Source organism: Ammospiza caudacuta, chromosome 8, assembly GCF_027887145.1.
Source record: "Ammospiza caudacuta isolate bAmmCau1 chromosome 8, bAmmCau1.pri, whole genome shotgun sequence".
NCBI classification, from domain to species: Eukaryota; Metazoa; Chordata; class Aves; order Passeriformes; family Passerellidae; genus Ammospiza; species Ammospiza caudacuta.
The window spans coordinates 23,257,672-23,277,347 of record NC_080600.1 but is presented as its reverse complement, the minus strand read 5'-3'; the positions used below and the strand labels follow the sequence as shown (position 1 = coordinate 23,277,347).

General features: G+C 42.7%; 1 protein-coding gene across 3 annotated transcripts in view; it reads right to left on the bottom strand.

The window, feature by feature from the left end:
• Positions 1 to 18,457, bottom strand: part of SP3 (Sp3 transcription factor) — a 31,648-nt gene extending 13,191 nt beyond the window's left edge. Inside the window, exons 1-5 of one of the 3 annotated variants that reach the window (XM_058809207.1) lie at positions 18,196 to 18,457; positions 17,730 to 17,854; positions 17,441 to 17,551; positions 7,971 to 8,061; positions 6,696 to 7,865 (exon numbers count right to left, since the gene is read on the bottom strand). In XM_058809207.1, the coding sequence (XP_058665190.1) occupies positions 6,696 to 7,865; positions 7,971 to 8,061; positions 17,441 to 17,551; positions 17,730 to 17,854; positions 18,196 to 18,202 (1,504 nt within the window). In that variant the 5' untranslated portion in view covers positions 18,203 to 18,457. Of the gene's footprint in view, positions 1 to 6,695; positions 8,062 to 17,440; positions 17,552 to 17,729; positions 17,855 to 18,195 lie in introns of all 3 variants that reach the window. The other 2 variants (XM_058809205.1, XM_058809206.1) reach the window with 2 other exon arrangements.
• Positions 18,458 to 19,676: the final 1,219 nt, after the last annotated feature.

Genomic DNA, 19,676 nt, shown 5'->3' with positions numbered 1-19,676 from the left:
TTAAATTCGAGACTTAGTTCTAGGTAAGCATGAAGGGGAATTTTAGACAAAGTTATTGTTTCAAACTGCCAATAGATTCTGAAAAACATATATTGTGTTCAAGCTCTGCTTCCTGTCTAGTGTGCTAGATTTGGTTTAGGTTTGGCTTTTCCAAGATGGAAATTGGGATCTTGGTGAATAATTCTGATCCAAAGGTAGTATTTCATAGTCACAGAAGGTCCAGAGCTGGCTACAATACGGAACAAGATTGAGTACATTTGGCAAATAAAACCAATAAGCAAGAGATTTGTTTAAAGTGTTTCAGAGAAGGGTAACTGAACTGACAGGATGAAACAATGCAGATGGAAACACAGTTTAAACTATTCTTGAGTACACGTGAACTATAATCTAGGTGGAGAGAAATACTGTTGTCCACTGCTATACCCAGGTCATTTACCTACTTCTCCAGGTATCAGATGAATGCATCAACTAATCTTCACATTATGTCTTGGTCTGTTTCAAACAGAACTTAAGAATTTCTTCATCTATGGTAAAAGTTTTAGTTTGCCCAAGAGCCACAGAAACAGGGGTAAACTGAAAAGGGAAGAGGACACAGATTTTTTAATATATCTGCCTTTGCAGAATGTCACAAAGGCACACTTTATTACATTATAACAGTCTGCAAATTGTGAGCTTCCAGTTCAGCTGCTCTTCCTAGATGCTGAAAGCCACCCTGCGCTTTCACTCAGCCAAGCTTTACAAGTTCCTGATCAGAGAAGCAGAAATATGGTTTGAAGTGAAAAAAGATTTTCAGCAGCACTGCACATACCTTCCCACAAATTTCCTCATAAAATCACAATTTGACTGCCATTTCAATTGTTTCTGATTGTTTATTTTTCCAAATAGGGGCTTCCCTTCCTACCTTTCCCAAGAAAAGATATGTAAAAGAGATGTTAATTTCCATTTCCTTTCCATCTTCTCGTGTTGTTTTCTGTTTTCTCTACAGTTCAACCCACATTCCCTTGGAATTTAAATTTCCTAAGACACTGTTCTTGTTCTTCCCCATCTAAACTGAACTATCTAAATTAAACTTCCTCTACTAGCTGACCAGTTGTTCAAGCCTTTCAGACAGGAAACTCAACAGAAATAATGATTTCTACTCTGATTTGCCCCCAAATCTTAAGTGTGAATTTAGACATTTTTATTACACAATAAATTACAAGGCAACATGAGGTACACTGCAAAGCATCATCTTGAAATACTGGTGAACCTCAACTCAGAAAAAAGACTGTCATCTAGATTCAACAGCTCTAAATCAGATTTTAAGTTTCTGAGGAAAAATAACTGTGGTGTGCAAGCCTAAGAGCAGGACCTTACAGTACTCAAGCAGTACCAGCAAAATTATTAAAAATACAGTAACAGATTTGTTTCCTTGCAAGAAATGCCACACAGTGTATTGCCAACTGATCCTATACATTACTCTAAAGCAAATATTTAAGTATTTAAATGATTAAAGTTCTTCAGGCAGTGCTACCTCAAGGAACACACTATGCATCAAGGAACAGTTACTTGCCCTACAGTAACTGTACTCACTTGAGATGTCTACAGATTCTGGATTCTTATAGACAGTAATGCCTGATCCAGCATGCACTTACTTTTTCTATTCTCCTCAAAGCTGAAAATTTAAGAAGGTCTAACTAAATAGAGGAAGAAGAGTTGACCATGCTTAATACTGAAGAAGCCGCTAACTCCAGAAATATGTAAGGAAAGCAAGAGGACAGCGAATTCTCTGACCAGGAGGATGAAATGTTTCCACATAGAAGAGTATCTGACTGCTACTAGGGTCAAACAACAGAATTGTCAGCAGTAATTCAGGAAGACAAAACTGTTCACTAAGTGTTTCTGTCCTGTATTTAAGTAAAAGCCAAATAATTGTCCTACTACTAGATGACAATGAAAAGCTTCCCACTGACAGTAAAAACAGCTACAGAAGTAAACACTTAATAAATCAACAGAATGATAATTTTCATTTGACTCTTTTTAAGAGAAGGCTGAAGAGCTCTCCAGTTTTAATGCTGTGAGCCTTTGGCCATGCGAATGCTCCAGTGAGTTTGAAAAAAGTTAATACTGAGATAACACTGAAAAAGAGTAAACAAAGACTCAAAGAAGTAGGGACAGAATTAGTGCACTCAAAATGCAATTATATGAACAATTAGATTAAAAACTAATTTTTTTATTTAAATCAATGATGACACTGTTGTTGATATAATATACTTGAGAGTTCTGCACAGCAAGTGTCTTACTAGGATACAGGAAAACACTTTGATTAAATGAAGTACAAGACATACTTGGAATACATGAATTAAATACTGGCATGAATTTTAGATGCAGGTTGAGAACTATTATTTCTCTATGATAAATTATGACAATGCCATTGACAATGTGCATTTTTATTATCTTTTACTCTTGAAATTACTGCCTTTTGAAAAAATATGAGTCTTCTACAAGCAGTAAAAGACAACCCACCTACAACCCAGCCTGATCTTCAAGAGGGCAATCACAACTAGGGTCCGGGTGAGTACTCCTAGCATTATAAAAAGACTGTCATTGTCCTTGCAAGAAACTTCAGATACCTTCTATAAGCCAGATGCAGCGACAAGTTTGGTTCTGATCTCAGACATCAGAACAAAATATGTGATCCTGCCAGGAGGTTCAAGAGGCAAGAAAACTGCACAGGACCTGAAACAATGGCCCTAAAGTGCTGAGACCGAAAAAAGACAGAAGACAAGTTTCCAGCCTTCTTCTTACATTGTAGCAGTACTGGAAATAAAATCTCTTCCCTCTTTCACTCCATGGATACTTGCCAGAGATCCCCACAGGTATATGAGAGTATTCATTTTGTGCCAGGGTATCTTGCAAAAGGAATGTGTACCTGAAACTGGTAATATACTCTTTTGTGAACATCCTGAGCATATCTGAGACTAAGGTAACTCAAGCTAACCCCCTTAGCTCTTAGATCTATACTGCACTCCCAGACACTCAGCACACATGACATATATTTACTTAGGAGTAACATACATGCAAAAAACTTTCACCTTCCCACCACCAGCTGTGAAGAAAATTCATTAATAAGCAGTTTTGGAACAAAGAGGAGAAAAGCCCATGAAGTACTAATGTAGAGGAAGGACGCAACAATTCAATATTTTCAAGAATTTGAAGAAAAAAGTTCATTCTATTCCACAATAGATATTGCACTAAAAAATTAACCAGACTAACTGAAGTTCTGCAAACTTTAAGTGAGATAATTTACTATGTGCTGTTATAAGCACAACTGCGAAACACAAAAAGCATGATCATCTAATTCTTCCACAATTTATTAATTTCCTTTGAAAATGATGCTAAAATAAGGAATGTAATTTAAGCATGCTGACAGCAAATTATTTACACAAGATTGGTACATAAATAGCTCTAATTCCCACACTAACTTAAACTCATCCGTTTCCAATTTAATTTTCATATTAAGAAAATAGTGGGAAGAATTGTTTCAACTGTTTTGATTTTCTAACATAAAAACTAAATAAACTAAATGCCTCAAATGAAAATTGGATAGCCAGAGAGAGACTTTGACAGATAAAAATATTTACTAAACATCACTACTTCAGTTTACTTCATGCATTTCATAAGACTTTTCTCTTTTGTAAATCAGATTCTATTTCAAAATTATACCATGCCCTTGTCTCAAAGTCTTGTTATAAAGAATGCCTTAGAAGGAAAAACTGCATAATTCAAATTAAAATTAATAAGGTTAAAAACTGAAAGTTATAAAGAAAAAAACTAAGCTGTGAAACACTGAAAACCAATCAAAACTGTTTGAAAAGTTCTAGATGCTGGAAGAAAGCTATGCTTTAAGTAGCACTCTGCACTACTTCATCAGAAACACTAAAACATTGAAACAACCATCCCAGCAAGTAAAACTGTGAATACTTCATTTTTTATTTTGTTTGTTTCAGCATTTAGACTGTTTTAGGAAACAGATATTAGACCAAAGCCTCACCAGATATCAGCAGACACATAATAAATTGTCTCTTGGGCAACTATTTACCTTGAAAACTGTCAGCCAATTTTTTGGTCAAATTTAGAATAGCTGAATTACTCCGGCATGCCAAAGCCGTCAGATGCGGCAGGAATGGGATGGGATGGGATGGGATGGGATGGGATGGGATGGGATGGGATGGGATGGGATGGGATGGGATGGGATGGGATGGGATGGGATGGGATGGGATGGGATGGAGCTGCCACCACACACAGGCAGCCACTCCCACTCATACCAGCTGGGCAAGCCAGCTACAGCCCTGACTCTAGGGTCAATAGCAGCAAGATGAGTCCTTCAGGAGCTGTGTACACTCCTGCAGAACAGCAGCTGGGAAGAGAGATGTAGGAATGAAGACCTCAGTGTTGGAGTGACACTTCAGTCAACTCTTGAAAGGAATCCATTTGACTCGATTCCAGCTGTAGACCTGGAAAACTGTTTGTAGGCTAGAGTTTTTTTCTATTAAAATGAATGAATCTTCCAGGTGAGTGTGTCTGAGTTGATAAGCAGTAAAGTCCATTCTCAAGCCAATGCTACCTTCTTTCATGTCATTTGCTAGTGTCTTCAGGTGCTACTGCATTGGTCAAAAGAAGTATGTAAAATAAATTATCCAGCATCCTATTACAAGTTATTGCAACCTATACAAGACCTGGTAAAGGTCTTATATAGGTTGCATATATATGCATATATATGGCTTGATCCCAAGCCATTTTTTCCAGGAAATAACCAATTCCAAAGTGATTCACTACATTAATAAATTAGCTGAGACACTATTACAATTAGAATTTTATTAACATCATTAAGTTTCCTTTAGCTGGACAATGGCTTGAGGGCAGGGGGAAAATCCAGTAACTTTAAAATTCTTCCAAACTGACAAAACTTACAGGATCAGAAATATGAAGGCCAAGTTGGTACATTTCAGTTCCTGAAAGTTTTCCAAAATAAACACTACATTATATGAAATGGTTGAAGAAGAAATCTATATAAACATGCTATTCTGCTACATTAGTCCACAAGCAATATCATTAGCTACATGATCCTATACTAAATATAAATCTCAGAAAAAATCCTCCTTGTATTAACCAGAGAGCTAATAATAATTAGTAAAGGGCTCTTTTTCTGAGACTTAGATTCTGACATCTGAGTTTAGCTGTATTAACATGCAGGATTATATGCCTTTTGTTACTGACATCTATGTCCTTGGAGCTAACAATGTGTGATGGAGACAAACCAAGACTTCCTGTGGTCACTGTAAACAGAAAATTTAAGAATCAAGATCAGACAGAAGAGCAAATGCTGTGAGCAGAGCATATCCCTTTGGTGCTGCTGTCTACAAGCCAGTGAAAAGTAGGCTTATCTAGATCTGAATAACTTTACTTGATGGTAAGTTCATAATACAGAAGTAAATTCCAAAACAAAATTAACTAAAAAACATCCCAGCACAGTATTTTCAATTCAAATTTTAGATTTCAAATGGGAAAGCAAGCTTCTTGACACAGAATACAGCAGTATCAGAAACTATATAGGTATTATAATCAGTAGCCTTTTGAAACAAAGCTCAGCAGGTCTTCCAGGCGTGTTTCACTTAACATTGCATTCTTCTCACAAGCTAAAATAGACATACAAACCATGCATGCTTCACTTAAATATTTATGCTTCACTATCTTGATGAACCAGAGGGCTAGATCACATGACTATAGTAAAACAGTGATTCCCAAGCTACTTTGTGCAACTCTGCCCCTCATAACTAGCCTAAGCACAACCCAATAATGTGTTTGAGTGGCTTCTGGTATAGCAAAACCTCCTGAACCACAATAATCTCTTACTCTTTGTTTAGCTAGTTATGCCCTGAAATTAGGAATGGACTGTATCAAATTTATCAAAAATAAACAAACATGTTTATTTCTTTTCACATTAAGAAACACCTATTTTAAGAAAACAATATTTCTTCTCCACCAAGATAAAACACTGTGGTACTCATATACTATAAAATGTAATACAAGTAAGCAGTACTGAAAATTCACACATACTCTTAAGCATAGCCTCCATTTTGATATATGCTTGTTTCACTGACCCTTACACAAGTTCCCTACATCATAGTAACATTGATAGTAAATCAGAAGGAAATTAACTTAATGAAAGAGCAGATGAATAACAGCACCTCAGGGGGTCTGAAAATTTCAAGAGGAAAAAAAATTGCATCAACAGAAATATTTGTATTTTCCATAGAAACGTCATCCATTCAGGACTAGGAAGAACGGGTATGTTAACGATACTGATGCCTTAGAAGAGTGGCAGCTGACAGCCAGATTTCCCCCTTTTCAATTTAGTATACAAATCTTCTCTTGTACTTAAACCTTTAAGTACAAACACTGAAGTGCTGTTAACTCATATAACTATTTGGGAATTACATGAGCTCATGCTAAAAAGGAGTGAGGTAGGACTATGTTTTAAAGTCACAGTTTCTAACTGACCAGCATTTTTACATAAAATCTATCATCACGATGTTGAACACACTGTATTTGTAGGCTTCAACAGCAAGACAATGATGTTCTGATTATCGCCATTTAAACCAACAACATGCAGTAATAAAAAACAATCTTTTGTAAAAGAGTAAAATAAATACCTGCAGGACTGCCAGCATTTTCTCCTTGGTGCAGCTGAATACCAGCAGAATCTATAGAGTTTACTGTAACTGTCTGTAGATTTGGCAATTGAGCAGTGCTTAGACTAACTGGAGTTGATGTCAACGCACCACCTGCTGCAACTTGACCAAGAGTGAGAGTCTGCACAGGAGTCAGAGTTATTTGTTGACCAGGTGCATTCTGAATTTGCAAGTTCTGCAAGTTCTGCACTCCTTGCACTTGAAATGTCTGCCAGGTTATCTGCCCAGAAGGGGTCACTGTTTGTGCCTGAATTAGGAAAGTTCCAGGATTCAGCTGCAGTTGAAGATTTTGAAGAGCCTGTTGAGATATACTTTGACTTGCTTGAACACCATGGATTGTCTGTTGCGCAATACCTTGTACAATCTGGGCTTGACTGGTTGGCTGCTGCGACTCTTGTAGCTGTATGTGTTGTACAATTGGCTGTGCTGTGGAGACCTGAATATTCTGAGCCTGCGTGTCATCAGAGACTGATGTCTGGATGTAATTTCCCTGAAGATCAGAACCATGAACTTGACCACTAGTTGTGGTCAAGTCATTTGCATTTTGTTCCAATATACTTGAACTGTCTATGGTAACGGGCAATTGTGATGAAGATGACGTTGGCACAAATAAGTCATTATCAGCGGCAGTTTCTGTAATTTCAGGAGAAACTTGCTCACCAGTCCTCTCAGAAGTATCTGAACTATCCATGGCCTGTCCAGTATTTATCAAGTGCCCATCTGCATTAATGCCTGCTGTCATGGTTTGAGAACCACTGCCAAGTCCCAGAGAATCTAGATCAACACTATTAATGGGTACAAAAGTAATATTCCCTGGCAGTCCAAGAGGGACGTTAGCAACCACTTGCGCTTGGCCAGGGTAAGACGAACCACCAATTGCAACTCCCTGAACCTGGACTTGACCAGACTGACCAGATAAGATATTCTGAATATTAGCTGAAGATGTTCCAGAGGCAATGATGGTTTGATTCGAGCCAGGAATGATCTGAATTTGACCAGTTTCTTGATTTATACTGCTATTATCAGAAGAGGCTGCAAAGCCAAGTTGAACCTGCTGACCATCCGCTGTCTGGATCTGGGGTATTACTTGGTATTGTACGTTAGACACTGTACCATTCGACGAATCTGATCCTGGTGCAACAGAAAAGATTTGTTGATTTTGCAAACTCTGAATAGGAAGGACATACTGCCCACTTGAAGTTACTGTGGCAGCACCTGGAATCTGTACTATATTACCAGCTTCGTCCTTTATAGTGGTAGGAGCTGCAGACAAGACCTCCCATCTGTTTGGAGCTCCAGCTAATTGCACAGAAGCCAAATCCCCTGTCTGAATAAAAAGAAAAAAGAAAACAAAAAATTAAAACAAATGCTGTACAGACTACGTGTTAGACCAGTCATGCAATTCAGCACTAGATATTGACACACTACTGGAAAACATGCAGTACAGCTCATATGACCATCAACAATTGGATCAAAACTTGAAATACAGATTTTTATAAGGATCTGCTGCCTAAGTCAGGGTAGCCAGCCTGTGGCTCATGAGCTGCACGTTGCTCGCAGACATGTCAAATGCAGCTCCTGTGTCATGGCTTTGTCAGGTGACCAGCAGCAGGGTTATTCTGGTGGCAGGGCTGCTGGGTAACCCAAACCCCTGGCTGTGGGAAGGAGGGAGCTGGCAGGGGCTGCTGGAGTTCTCATCACCTGAGACTCAGACACACTCTTTGCCCAGCTAGGCACCTACTGCACACGCGTGGAGGAACCACCATGAAGCCAGAGCTGCCTCTGTCTCCTGGAGCTCCCTGCCTTCCAACTCTGCTATTTGTGCATGTTGTGACTCCCAGCAGTATAGAGAATGTTAAGAAGTGATGTAGGCACACAGTTGGAAAGATAGGACAACCTCAGTTTGCTGCACTTAACACAAAGCTCTAGTATTTATAAGCTTGTAGGAGTTAGTTTTGCTAAGGAAGAAGACTTCTAGACTAAGAACTTTTACACTGAAATCATATTTGTATTAGTCATATGCATTCAGTTAGGAGGGGAAAAAAAAATCTTGCTTCATTAAGATGGAACAATAGAAAAGGCCAGTGTTTCAGAGTAGACCCCAGATGCCTAAAGAAACTATTATGCATTTGGTTTTCATTCAGTAAAGAAAAGGTAAATTGTACTTACCTTTCTTTACCAAAGCAAGCTTTTTCAGAATAGAGTATTAAGATTTAGATTTAACATCCTGCAATGCCTAGCACAGATTTGCATAGTCAACCAGACTGGTATTGTAAGTAACCATCAATCTAAAAAATATGAAGTAAAGTGTGTCCTTATCTGTTTAACCATACTACAGTAAACCAATGGAAAAACATAATTTAAAAAAAAATGTTGGTCTTTCAAGCTTGTAACTTACAATACTAGAAGAAAAACATGTAACATTCCATGTCACGTATCTCACCTAGAAGAAGGCAACAAGTTCTGTTTTCCTCTGCTACCATATTACCTTTATAGACTTGTGCTTAATGTTGCTTAAAGTTGATGAAATGCTGCTAGAAAGTTCATAACTACACAATTCACAAGCATATAAATACCTATTAACTGAAGGTTTCATAAAATATCAGAAGATCTATAAAAATCAGGGGTAAACATCAGTCATACAATACCAAAAGCAAAAATTTGACTGTTATATGTTTAAAGTGTGTCATTATAAAATAAATGTATAATATAATGTGTTGATAGCTGTTGGAACAAAAGAAAAAAGAAAAGCATTATAAACCATTACAAGTCTGATGTAATTTCTCACTGATTGAAAACTATGTACAAGCAAATGTTGAAAGCTTAGGTTAAACTGGACTGATCTAATATGCAGTAACATGTCAATGTCTATTCATATGTAATATCCTCCACAGAAATACTTCAAAGGGAACCTGTCTCCTTAGTGATATGGAAATGACCTACTTTATTCTTCTCCCAAAACATATGTTGATTTCCATATTGGCATTTTCATGTTGGGCACACATCTCACGTTTTCATGATCTAGTGAAATCTTCCCTCAAAACCTGCTCTGCAAGGATTTTAGCACAACAGAGCCAATCTTTTATTAGATGCACTTGTCAGTCCATGGAGAAGTTCAGGATATGAAGCTATGCTACACACACAACATAAAATGCCTATTATTCACATTGCTCTTACAGCTGGCTGTATCAGACACCACCAGCTGAATCTTGTGGAGGGAGGAGCAAAAAGAGGGTGGGGTTTTCAAGAAGCTATCTGGCAGCTATCAAAATTTTTAGCATTAAAGCATGAAAAAACCCCGTATGGTAAGGAGTATTTGAGGATGATCTCTAATCTCAAATGGTCATTATCAGCCTGTCATAACAAGATTGACTGTTATGTTCTTTCACAAAGTCTCTTGACACAAGAAGACATTTCTTGGACTTCTTTTCCTACTAACTAAAGAGTAATACCCATTTTTTATGTCCTCAGGCAATTAAGCAATTTTGTAGTAACTCAGGAGTTCTGCCACTGATACAGGAGCAGCAACATCTGCAGCGCAGTCACTTACTGAGCTTTACATTCAAAACACACCAGTTTGCTGTCTCAGCCAGCATTTCTCAGAGGAAACTATTGAGAGGGTAGAGATAAAGCAACAGTTTCCTTATCAACGGGTACTCAGGCAGCAGTTATTTGGCAGCTGCTCCTTTAAGAGAAGGCCGGACTGTTGCAATCCAAAGGATGTTTCAAAAGGAAGGGACAAAGATCTGAGGAAAGTTCAGCACAACTCAGCCAAGGAGGAGAGAACAGGAAGCAACAGGGAATTCACTGGAAGCAGCATCAGGAAACAAGAAAAAGAGACAGGAACAGAGCAAAGAAAGTAGCTGACACAAGGCATAGGATGAATTAAATCAAATGATATGTCCACCTGAAGAAAGGTCAAGTACCAACAAAGAGTGAAAGCTACAACCACTGTTCAGCCTGTCTTTTGATTCTTTAACAGGCCTTGTATAATTTCCAGTGGCTAAAATAAAGAGATGTCCTGAGAGAAAAGTCTCATCCCTGAAGAATCATGAGCCATGATAAATAAAAATCTAGTAATTGTCTTGTTCAATATATTTAGATAAAATTGCAGCAACATTAAGTCAAATGTGGGAGGAGATACGAGAAAGAAGATAAAATACCTTTCAGAAGTGATCTAAACCATACTGAATGACAGGACTTAATAAAAATTAAATATGCTTCATCAAAGTAAAATGGAGAGTAGGAAAGCAGAGAAAGGCCCCTGTAAAAACTGGTATTTGTTGTAGAAACCTGCATCTCAACATGTCAAATATGCACATGTCATTAGCCATCAGTATTTTATTACAAAAGTCCATCAAACATTTATCTGTGCTGGTGGACAGCTTTTTACTGCACTTTTCACAAAGTCCCTTTGGCCCCATTTAGCCCTGGAGCAAAAGCATCAGCCAAACAACCAGAGGTGGAAAGATAATGAGTCACGAGCTCCTAAACATTCAAAAATCACACACCTAATGAAGAAGATTGGACACTGCCTCATCCAAATTGTTGTTTTAGGAAAGAGTTAGGGTTCTAATGCATGGGTTTAATAATACCATGTGTTTACCAAGCTACAGTAAACTATCTGTGCATTCTTAGGTCATTACAAATACAAGATAAAATGCACTTGCTTCAACTCTTTCATTAAAGTATGAGCTAATACATTCTATCTTGTATTTGCCATAGGTTAAAAACATGTTCAACATCAGTCACTGTGGTTCAGCTGACACAAAGCTGTTTGTTAAGAGAAATTAATTCTGTTGCATGTTTGAGCACTCTGCCAATGAAGCCACTCAATTTAGAGAAATACTTCTCCCCAAATCAAATGTTTGGAAAAACAAAGAGCATTTGGAGGAAAAAACATTATCTGGGGCTGCTTAAAATCTTATTTTAAAAGAAACTCCCAACTGGTGAAATATATCTAACTGTATCTCAGTTAAAGAATATCTACATCTTTTTGCTTGACATGGACAACCGGACCTAAAACTTCAACAGTTTAATCAATCAGCAGAAGTTCAGAACTTTTCCAAATTAAGACAATACAATATCCCTGACCTTAGCAAAAACAAGGAAGCTGAAGTAATAAGAAACTAGTAAACATTTTTAACTAGATCATAAGTTATTATCTTTTGTTTATTAATTATTAAATCTATATATGTATACAAATCTCAGTGTAATTGCATGCCAAACTAGCACTCTATGGAATGGTTTTTCTTCCTGCTTTTAACTCAGCTGCTGAAGGGTCCATCAAATCACAAAGAGAACAAGAAAGAGGGCCTGGGATCAGTCAGCCTTACAGCTTGATCTTTGGAAGGCACTGGAGCAAATAACCTTGAAAATAACCTTGAAAATATTAACCTTAATTGAAAATAATCTTGAGGGTAAAAAAACCAGTAGTGTTCAGAAGTAGTCAGCCTACACTTAGGAAGGGGAAATAATGCTGAAATAACTCACCTCACAATGCCCAATGACTAGCTTGGCAGATGGGCTTAGGCAAGACATATTCTTCATCACTACATTAGTCAGGCTTTTGACTCTGTCCCCCATAATGTCAGAAGAAGCCTGACATTATGTGATTTATATCACATGGGTTTATCAAACACTGGAACACGCTGCCCAGAGAGACAGTGGAGTCTCTCACCTTGGAGGTATTCAAACCCACTGGACACAGCTCTGAACAACTTCCTCTCACTGACTCTACTTTGAGCTAGGAGGGGCAGCCAGACATTCTCCAGACATCCCTACCAGCCTACACTTTCTATGAAATCTTACACTTCTTGCTAATGTTTAATATTCGAGAACTTTTTTGTCTATGCTGCTTTTAAATATGGAAATGTTTTAAACCATACATTTTCTTGCTTTCTCCAAAACTATTAGGAGAAATAACCAAAATTTTTAAGAACATCCCTGAAGCACCTTCTAAAATAACTTCAACACTTGGCTCTGATCCAGTATTAGAAAGACATAATTGCAATACAAAAACCAAAGAACATTTTAAAAGGTGAGCTTCTGGACAGCAGCAGGACAAATACACTGTTAGCCATCACATTCTAGTGAAACTTCTTTGTTTTGCAAAAGAAGAGAACAGAGAGAAGCAAGACAATTCCAGGCAGACTTTTCTATAGTGGCTGAACAGGTTCTGGTGCATCTGTTCACATCCAGAAACCTAGCATCAGGAAGCTATCTTATCACCCACAAAAGCAAAGATGGATGTCGGAGTAATTCTGAACTTCCTCAAAATGACCATACAGGCCAGAAACCCAAGTAGTATGGTTTACTCTGACACACGTGGCATTCAGGCATATTTTTGCCTAGTGGATGGAAAACATGAAATTTAAAACACCTTCCTCTTTCTCCATCCTGTCAGCACTATCCCTATTTCCTCCTAAACTGAGTTTAAACTAGGTGCACCTCAGTTGATTAATCTTCTGAGACATAAACCAACTATAATTTCAGACTTTCAATAAATTCTGTGAAGCACCTGTAGTCAATTCTAAAGCTCAAGCTATGCCAAAGCAGTCTTAAAACACTCCAGCCATTACTTGTCCAAGATACACAGAAATGCTTTGTCTACTGCAGAGGAATTATACTCATCTTTCCCCACATATGCAAATTATTAACCTGTCCAAATGTTTTCCACATCTTGTTGGTAAGCAATAACACAAATAAATCAAATAAATAATTCCTCCCAACCTCGTTTTTTTTAAAAAAGACTAGTGGATCAGTGCAGCCCACTTCACACAAGATGCATCTACACACCCCAGCTGGGGCAGCCATCTCTGACAGCTCCCGTTCTCTGGCGGCGGTCAGAGCCAACACTTTTCTCAGCCAGCCTGCCACTCTTCCCAATTCGCCTTCCAGCCCTCCCATCCAACCTCCCAGCAGTCCTGCAGCCTCTGCTCACCCAGCACAACCACAAGAATGGCCCTAGGGAGCATGAGAGCCCCAAGACAGCCTTTAGCTTTGCATTACAATGAAGTAAGAGAACATAAACAACTGGTTATCATCTCAGCTTTGCAGCTTCTTAAACCGTCATCTGATCATGGTACAAGCACACAGCTGACCATCAAGGCTCTGCTTGACCTAAATATGTCTGCTATTTTTTTTCCTCCCTTATGTAAAGCTTTACCATCTTCTGCTTTGCTTCTCATTTTCACCTAATGCTAAAATCTTTGCAGATGTTTAAACTGGAATGAAACTAGAGTATTTATAACTAAATGAAAAAAGAATCCCAAATATGGAAGTTTGAAGTGGAATTATTAGTCAAAGATAAATAGTGAAAAAGCAAGACCCAAACTAAAACTTCTCAGATTCTGAACTCCCAAGAGAGAAAGACATCCTTAGAGGCCAAAACATGAGTTGTCATTCTAGGTCAGGCAGTAGCACACAGCATCCCAGCAAGGCTCTCACACAAACCAGCAGGCAGCAATATACACAGCAAAGCTGCCATGGCAAGTGTTTGAACCAGCCATGGATGCAGCAGTATGGCAACCAAGGAAAAGATGCTCAGGTAAGTAAGCCACAAACTCAAGGCCATCTACATTAATATCAAACACCATGAGATAACATACTGGGGTTGCTTGATCATTAGGCAGAGTAAATCACAGTGTCACAGCTGAAAGACTGCAATCTTCATCAATGCACAAAGACAAGACCAGCAGTAATGCCTGCTAGTGCCTCTCATCCAAAAGAAATACAGTTCCAACCAGAATCATCAGCCAAACTGAAAACCTTGCTGTCTAAAGACAACCTGCCAGGTCACTGACAGGATGGAAAGGAGAAGAGGGTTGGGTTTAGTTCTCTCAATTGCCTTCTTCATTTCCTTTTCATTACAAGCAGCTGCCATTTCCATTAGTCGTTTTACTTCCTCACTAATCCTTTCAGTGGTGTTACAGCAATGAGCATTCAAACTGTAGGCCTGGACTCAGATACCAATACAGAATGACAGGATAATTTCAGCTGGAACGGACCTCTGAAGGTCACCTGGTCCAACCCCTGGGCTCAAAGCAGGGCCAGCTAGATCATTACAAACACAATCACATTTGCTCCAGCTCTTCCCCAGATCCCAAACACGCAATATTCCCTGCGTTCCTAGGGGAGTGTTGCTGTTGCTTTTAAATCATACTGCTGGTCTCTTGGGGAGCAGCTGCAGCATACCATTTCAGCCAGGAAAGCAGTATGCTAGCCCAGCATGCTGGCTCCAGCCCTGCCAGTTTCTACCAAGCAAATGTCAGTAAAATAGTAACAAAACAACCCTGAAACAACAGTATCGCTATCCATTGACATGCAAGCTCTTCAAGCACTTCTAAGAGGAAATACCTAGTTTGACTTCTACTATCCATTAGTGTAGATTGAGAGTTTGCCAGCTGTTCAGCAGTCAGAACTGCAGTCCAAGGATAGAATATAACAGGAAAGAGCTGCCCTCTCACTGCTACATTAGGCACCATCACCCATGCAGAGGTCTCAAACTGATTGACCTATACTCCTGGGAAAGGGATGAGCATCACAAACTGCAGGAAGAGAATTATATTCGTCTGTGCATATAGATTTCATTTTCCATACCACTTATGAGGTATTTACAATGTAAGACTTTTTAGCTTCCTCCTTTCTTCCACCCTCCAATATGATAATCACAGAAGACCAGGAAAAAAAACTCTTTATTGCACCAAATCTCTTTTGTTCTTCTGTTTTTCACAAGGAATGTATTTCAGGGCCTTTAGTCCCTCCCCTCCCTTTATTAAGGTCATATTAATTAACTCCAGTGTCTAGTTCAGCTACTGTTAGGTATCTCCTTCAATTTATATTTAGTTTCCACCCAAAATATTCTGAATCATTCAAGAGTTAGGTTGTAGGAGTGTAAAAATTACCAGAATGCTATAACCTAACTCACAGAAGATATGTAGGAAGGGCCTATCTGCACGTATGGAAAGTAGTGAGTGAGCTTATATTCATTTAGATTTTTAACTAAGATTTTGGCTTCTCTTGAATTGCATCTGCTTTCCCCTGAAAAGCCTCTTAAACATTAAGACAACAACATGTTAACTTAATAGGAGTAAAGAAGTACCACATCAAAACTGTTTTGCCCGTTTTGAACTGCCAGGAACCACGTGCCCTGCACCAGCATTCTAGTATCCTGTCAGACCTACTGCTCCTCCTCATCAATCAATCCATCCCCAAGATGCACAATTCCAGCTGTACAGCAAGAACAATCTCAAAGATCAATACAGGAAAGTAAGCAATCATTTAACCATCATCTGTTTTTCAGTATGTTTATGCTCTTCAGCACTCTATGCATCCAGTACTATGAAACAAATCTTAGTGCTATCAGGCACTTTAGAACATCTAGAAACATTTTTTAAAACACACTGGTTGAGCAAACAAATAGGTTTGGCAGAAAGGATGCTTAAAAGGGGTTGGAATCCTAATACATTTTTGAGCTCTGTCATTAGTCTACAACCTGCTGTATGACCTCAGACAGCTATTTTGCTTCAGCTTCCCTTATGTAAAGTAAGCTGTAATGTACAGATGAAAATGATTTTAAAGTTTAGCAAGTGTTTAGAAACTTCTATCAGTAACACTTTGACACTTGTTAAAGCCTTGACAAAGCCACTTCATCCACCAGTACAATGCTTTGCAGTTTTTCTTCCTATTTGCAAAATCCTAACACCATACAATGCTGTTGCACAGCAAGTTTAAAAAACAAGACTTGCTTTAAAAGAAGAAAAATAAAAGGCACTTTTTTTCCTAAATTTAAAGATGTTTTTGTAAAAAAAAAAAAATTAGAGGTAATATGTGCAATTTTCCAAGGGCCAAGGCCAAAAAATGACATCACGTCATTTTAGAAGATATTTTACAATTCTTTTAAATATGTGAATATTTTTAGGTATCAGTTATTTAGAAATGCATAATCGCTTTGAATTTTATGAGCATATGTCAACACGAGATTTAGCTAGACCAATTAAGGAAGATGAGTTTTCATTAGGCTTTTGTTATGGGGATTGTTAAACTAGCTTCAGCAAGAATACATTTCTAGCCTGCAAGATCCATCTCATCACACCAGGTCCCGAGGTCATCAAGGCTCCTTTCAGAGGCAACGGCGCATGAGAGATAAGGACAGAAAACGCTACGAGGAACGCATGATAACTCTCCTTAGAAAAACAGCGCGATACAGGAAGCAGCTTTCCACCGCAGCGTTCGCTTCTAAACAGCCATTTTACTTCACTACATCCTTCCCTACTGCCAGCCTTCATTTTGTGCTCCCGCCTGGCTGCGCGGCTCCAGGCTGACAGCCGAGCGAGGATACCGGGGGCGCGCTCAGGTGGAGGTGAGCTGCCTCCCAGCCTCTCCGGGTTCCGAGCGAGCCGTTCCGGTGCCAGGGTCGGGGGAGGGAGGCTTCCCGCCTCCCCCCGTTTTTGAAAGTAAATGAAGGCGCCGCTCCCAATGGCGGGGGAGGGGGGAGCTTGGCTCCCTCCTCCTCCCGGGAGCCCGGCTCCTCCTGGAGAGGCAGGGGAGCCCGGGGACCCCTCTCCTGGCAGGTCGGCCCTGCTATCGTCCCTCCCCCCGGGCGGGCAGTGCCGTGTGTCCCGTCCCTCCCCCCGGGCGGGCGGGCTGGCTGTGCTGTCTCTCCCCCCGGCAGGCCGTGCGAGAGCGGCGGGGCGGGCACTCACCGCTCCGGCAGAGTGAGAGGCAGCGGCGGCGGCCTCATCCTCCTCCGGCGACGGCGGGCCGATCTTGCTGCAGGTGGCCGCCAGCAGAGCGAGCGGTGACGGCTGCGCGTCCTACCCACAATGGGCGGGTTCAGGGAGAGAAGGGGGGTGGCGGTTAGTGCGGGACAGCGACCGGGCTCCTCGCAGACGCGCACACAGGAAGCGGCGGCGGCGGCACCGGCTCCGCGCCCCGCTCACAACGTGTCACCCGGGGGAGGGGGGGAAGGGGCCCAGCCGGGCCTGCGCTCACCTGGGGGGCGGCCGCCCCGGCAGAGGCCGAGGCGGCGCCGTTGCCGTGCTGGAGATATTCGCTGTGGCTGCTGCTGTCCACGTCTAAGGCAGCCATTTCCTCTTGTTTCACGGGCTTCTCGGGAGCTGCGGGCACAGCGGGGAGGGGGAGGGGAGAGTCACTGACGGGAGCGATCACCCCCCTCCCTCTCTCTCCCTCCCTCCCTTCCTCCCTCCCTCCCTCTCCCCCCCCTAACCCCAGCGCTCCCCCCGCCCTCCCGCACGGAGCCCTCCTCCTCCTCCTCCTCCTCCTCCCCGTGCTGCTGCCCCTGCCCCTCTTCTCCCTCCTCCCCCTGCTCCTCCTGCTGCTGCTCTCAGTGCCGCTCTCGCCTCGCTCGCACACGGACGCTCCGGGGCCGGAGCGGGGACGCGCAGGGCCGGAGCAGGAGCGGGGAGCCCCCGGGGCGGCTCGGTCGGTGCGTACGTACCGGTCATGGTGTGAGTGCGAGCGGCCGGCTGGCTGGCTGGGCGGGAGGCAGGCAGGCAGGCTGGCTGGCTCGCACACAGGCCCTGCTGGCTGGGGCTAGGCGGCTGCCGCCGGGGACATGCTTATTGTGCTCACGGCGGGCTGAAGCGGCGGCGGCGGCCCGAGCCTACTCCGGGTTTTTTTTCCTATTTTGATTGACGGTGCGGGAAAGCCGAAAGGTGGGGCTTGCCGCGGGAGAGGGGGCCCGGCCGACACCGCCGCCCGCCCGCCCGCCTGCCAGCCCGGAACTCCCGCCCACGCCCGCGCGCGCGCGCCCTCATTGGCTGCGCCGCGCCGCCGCCGCCGCTCGTACGGGCCGCCCGGGCTGCCAGTCACCCGCCGGGGGCGGGGGGGGGCGCCCCATGCCGGGGCGGCTTCCTGTTTGCCAGGGCTAGTGCGGGGAACAATGAGCGGGACCCGCCGGGAGGCCGCGGCCCGCGCCGGCCGGGCACCCGCCGTCCCGGGAGGCGGTATCGCCGCCGCGCTTCCCTGACACTGCGGGGCCCGGCCGCCCGCAGGGGTCGGCGCATAGGCACAGCTGCGCGGCGGTGGCGCTATGCCTCCGGCCCCCCTCCCCCCGCGCCCCCGCCGCTGTTGTGCCGGGGGGCTCCGGGCCAGCGCTGCGATCTTTCGAATTCTCCCCGCCGGGGCTGTCACTCACGGCCGGGACAGCCGCGGCTCCAGAGCGGCAGCCGAGCAGCGCCCGGCCGACGGACAGCGCCGCCGCGCTTTGTCCCTCCGGCGCTAAGATGTCGGCGCGGCGTCCCCAGGGGAGCCGGTCCGGCCGGGCGAGCGCTGCCCGGGACCTGCCGCTGGCCGCCCCCCCGCGGGACCGGGCGCCCGGGTCAGCCCGGGTCAGCGCCGGGAGCAGCGCCCGCCTCGGCGGGCGACCCCGCCGTACCGCCGTTGCATAAGCGCTGTGGCGGGCTCGCACCTGCCCGAGCCGGGCGGGGAAACCGAGAACCTCCGCGGTCTCTAAGGCAGAACAAAACCCGTCCCGGATAAGGCCGCGAGTTTGATTGTAATGCACCACGTCCTCCCAGCGGGAGTACCTGCCGTGAGCTGGGCACCTGAGCCTTGGCATGGATCGAACGTTGTACCAGCAGGCTTTATTTTCATCGTGTTAAGGAGAATTAATAAGATTCCCCTCAACGTCAGTTTGCTGGTCTGTGTCTCGTGTTACGCAACACAAAGGAAACTGGGATCTCTCGGATTGTTAAACTAAGACAGGAAATATGTTTAAAGCGTTACATAAGTATATGATGATACAGGAATGATTATTAGTGGGCCTGTTTCTCTGTAACACCACTTAGCTTGTGAAGGGTTCCTGTAAAGGGGAGCAATTTGGGCTCGGCCTCCCGTCACATCTGAGTGCATGTGCAGGGTCACGGGACAGTGTGTACTTTGAGACACTGATTCTGACCCTTAGCTTGTAAATTCTCC